Source organism: Hipposideros armiger, unplaced genomic scaffold, assembly GCF_001890085.2.
Source record: "Hipposideros armiger isolate ML-2016 unplaced genomic scaffold, ASM189008v1 scaffold_664, whole genome shotgun sequence".
In the NCBI taxonomy this organism is placed as follows: domain Eukaryota; kingdom Metazoa; phylum Chordata; class Mammalia; order Chiroptera; family Hipposideridae; genus Hipposideros; species Hipposideros armiger.
In genome coordinates this window covers 1,136,142-1,138,927 of record NW_017732014.1, presented here as the reverse complement: position 1 = coordinate 1,138,927, position 2,786 = coordinate 1,136,142, and the positions used below count along the sequence as shown (strand labels likewise).

At 61.8% G+C, this 2,786-nt stretch overlaps 1 protein-coding gene across 3 annotated transcripts in view; it reads left to right on the top strand.

Moving 5' to 3' along the window:
• TRAPPC6A (trafficking protein particle complex subunit 6A) overlaps nucleotides 1-2,786 on the top strand; it is an 18,276-nt gene that overhangs the window by 14,646 nt on the left and 844 nt on the right. Inside the window, exons 4-8 of one of the 3 annotated variants that reach the window (XM_019626308.1) lie at nucleotides 205-288; nucleotides 491-584; nucleotides 1,315-1,352; nucleotides 1,900-1,978; nucleotides 2,135-2,182. In XM_019626308.1, the coding sequence (XP_019481853.1) occupies nucleotides 205-288; nucleotides 491-584; nucleotides 1,315-1,352; nucleotides 1,900-1,978; nucleotides 2,135-2,182 (343 nt within the window). Of the gene's footprint in view, nucleotides 1-204; nucleotides 289-490; nucleotides 585-1,314; nucleotides 1,666-1,837; nucleotides 1,979-2,134; nucleotides 2,183-2,786 lie in introns of those variants that run through there. The other 2 variants (XM_019626309.1, XM_019626310.1) reach the window with 2 other exon arrangements.

The window sequence follows — 2,786 nt, the reverse complement described above, 5'->3', positions numbered from 1 at the left end:
CCTCTGGCATCCCAAGCGAGTTCTTAACCATCGCGCCACTCGGCCGGCCCCCAAGCCAGTTCTTAACCATCGCGCCACTCGGCCGGCCCCACAGTGGTTTTGAGAGAAGGATCCTTCTGGACATCCTGGCTTCCTCTCTCCCTCCCGCCCCCCACAAATGCACAGGTGCTGCCCCAGCCCCCACAGCCTCTCCTCTGTTCCTAGGGGACCTACGTCCTACAGGACAACAGCTTCCCCTTCCTCATCCGGATGTCCTCGGGCCTGCAGTATGTGGAGGAAGCACCCAAGGTATGGGGGTGCTGAGAGATACCCACATTTCACTTCCCCTATTTATCCAGCCCCTACCCCAAGGTAAGCCTCTCCCCAGGCCAAGGGGTTGGCCCCGCTGTGAAGCCCAAAGCCCAGCGTGGCCCTGTTCCAGTCCTGGGTGTTGGCCTCTCCTTTTCCCATAGTGACCTGTGCTCCCTCCTGCCCTGCCCCCTGTCCCCAGTTCCTGGCCTTCACCTGTGGCCTCCTGCGTGGCACCCTCAGCACCCTGGGCATCAAGAGCCTGGTCACCGCCTCCGTGGCAGCCCTGCCAGCCTGTGAGTTGTTGGGGGAGGGGGGGGTCCTGCCATTGCTGAGTGTGGTGGGGGCTCCCAAGTCCTTTGTCCCTTCTCCTGAGGGCCGGGTCACTGAGCCCCATTTTATAGGTGGGGAATTTGACACCCTGAGAACTTAAGTTACGTGCCAAGCCCCATAGTAGGTGCGACCCATCCATGCCCCTGGCCCCTGAGGTCCCCCAGCCTGCTTCCCAGGTGTGTGCCAGCCCAGAGAGAACGCTTGATGACCTGGTCTAGTGGTCTCAATGGTCTCCTAGAACAGGAACCCAGGTGGACATTATAGAAGTCATCCAAATGGGGGCTGCAAAGGCAGCCAGACCCCATGTAACTTGCAGCCTGACTGAAGGGGTGTTCTGACCCCCAGGGTCCTCCATCAGACACGCTGAACCCCATTCCTACCTGGGGGCAGCCTGCAGCCAACTCTCCATTCTGCCTCCCTCCACCCAGTTGTTTTTCCCTCTGCTGAGCTGCCGGTCCCACCCATGGGGGCCCCTCAGGCCCAAGTGGTTAGGACCTGAGCAATACATGCCACCCAAGCCCTTGCCGGGCCTCTCCCCGCAGCCTACATGCTTGGCCTTCATGCCCCTGGTCACACAAAGCCCTGGGATGCAGGCCAGGTGGGCGAGAGCATCAACCCCTTTGACCAGTGAGGCCACCCGGGCTGTTGGCACAGGGCCTGAGCTGTTTGGGTGCGTTCTGCCTCTCCCCTCAGATTCCAGCCTCAAGCTAAAGCCAGCCCTTCTCTTCCAGGTAAGTTCCAGGTGATGATCCAGAGATCCTAAGGGGCTTTATGCCCCCAATCCCAGCTGAGCCTCACCGTCGCCTCGGCCCAGGGACCCCAGGGCACTGCCTTAGGGGTGGCCAGTGGGCTGGTGCTGGGGACCCCAGACTCTGGGGGTGATGAACAAAGCAAGGGGTCAAGCTGCTTCAAGGCATCATAGTGCTCGAAAAATGGGTGTCATAGGGAGGTGGGGGTGTCCTGAGGGTGGGTTGGTCCCAGCCACCATGGGACACATCACTCACTGCATTGCAGATGCTCAATAAACGTTCTATGTGGAGCCAGGTTCAAAGTGGAAGGTGGAGGTCATTCTCTTGAGTGCTGGGGGTAAAGGGGCAGGGGGCGCCTGTGAAGCCACTGTTTGTGTTCCAGGGCCTGTGGCGGGGGGGGGGGCAGAACACCCCGTGTGGCTCCTTACCCCTCATTCCCTCCCCCTCTGGGCCCCCTCCACCCCCAGTCCTGAGCCCTGGAGCGTGACGCATCCCTGCACAAACGCCCCGGCCCTGGCTACCCCACCAGTGTCAACAAATCTGGGCTGCACGCTGCCCAGCGGGACCTCTCCCTGGGGAGCAAGGCCAGGTGCCCGACGTGCAGGCAGGTAGGTGGCTAAGACGGGATGGATGGAAGCGGGCCAGACACCCTCATTCCCCCACCCCACACACACTTCACCTGCCCAACCCACAGGGGTCACACCCAGGACAATGGCCCCTCCCCTCCCCCTCCCCCACCGGCTCCCACCTGCTTACATTCATAGCATCTGCGCATCACACACCTGGGCTCTTCTGCCTGCTGTCTGATGTGGGTAAGCACCTCTGCCTCAGCTGCCAACCGAGGCTGGGATGAGACCCAAATGGGACGAGGAAGGGTCCTCTTGCTTAAAACACCCCCAGAGCAGGGGGCTCCTCCACCTCTGTAGAGTCTGGTCTGGGCCCTGCCTTCGCCTGCCCTCCCCCGCCCACACGCTCGGTGCCAAATTCCCTGGGCTACCTCCCTGCCCTTTGTACATGCCATTCCTGGCTGGGGCTGCCCTGCCCCAGCCACCCCCAAACTCCTGCCCTGTCTTGGGTGTCCAGTAACCACCCAATCTTTCTGAGCAGTTACTCACTTGCCCTCCCTGGTGGACCCCTCCACGGCCTCCTCCCACCTGAGATGTTTACTTGTTCGCCTCTGGGTCCCTCCCCAGTTCTGGCCCTGCCCAGCACAGAGCCAGGCAGATGCTGGCCAAGTGAATCGCAGTTACTCAGCTAAACCCTATGTGCGCGGATGGGGGTGGGGGATGGACCCAGCCCTGCCCTCAAGCAGCTCAGGAGCCCATCCTGGAGGCCCTCTTCCCACAGACTCACCCCCTATTTAGACATTACCAGCCCTGCCTCCCTGACGGATGGGGGTGGGGGCACACTCTGGCG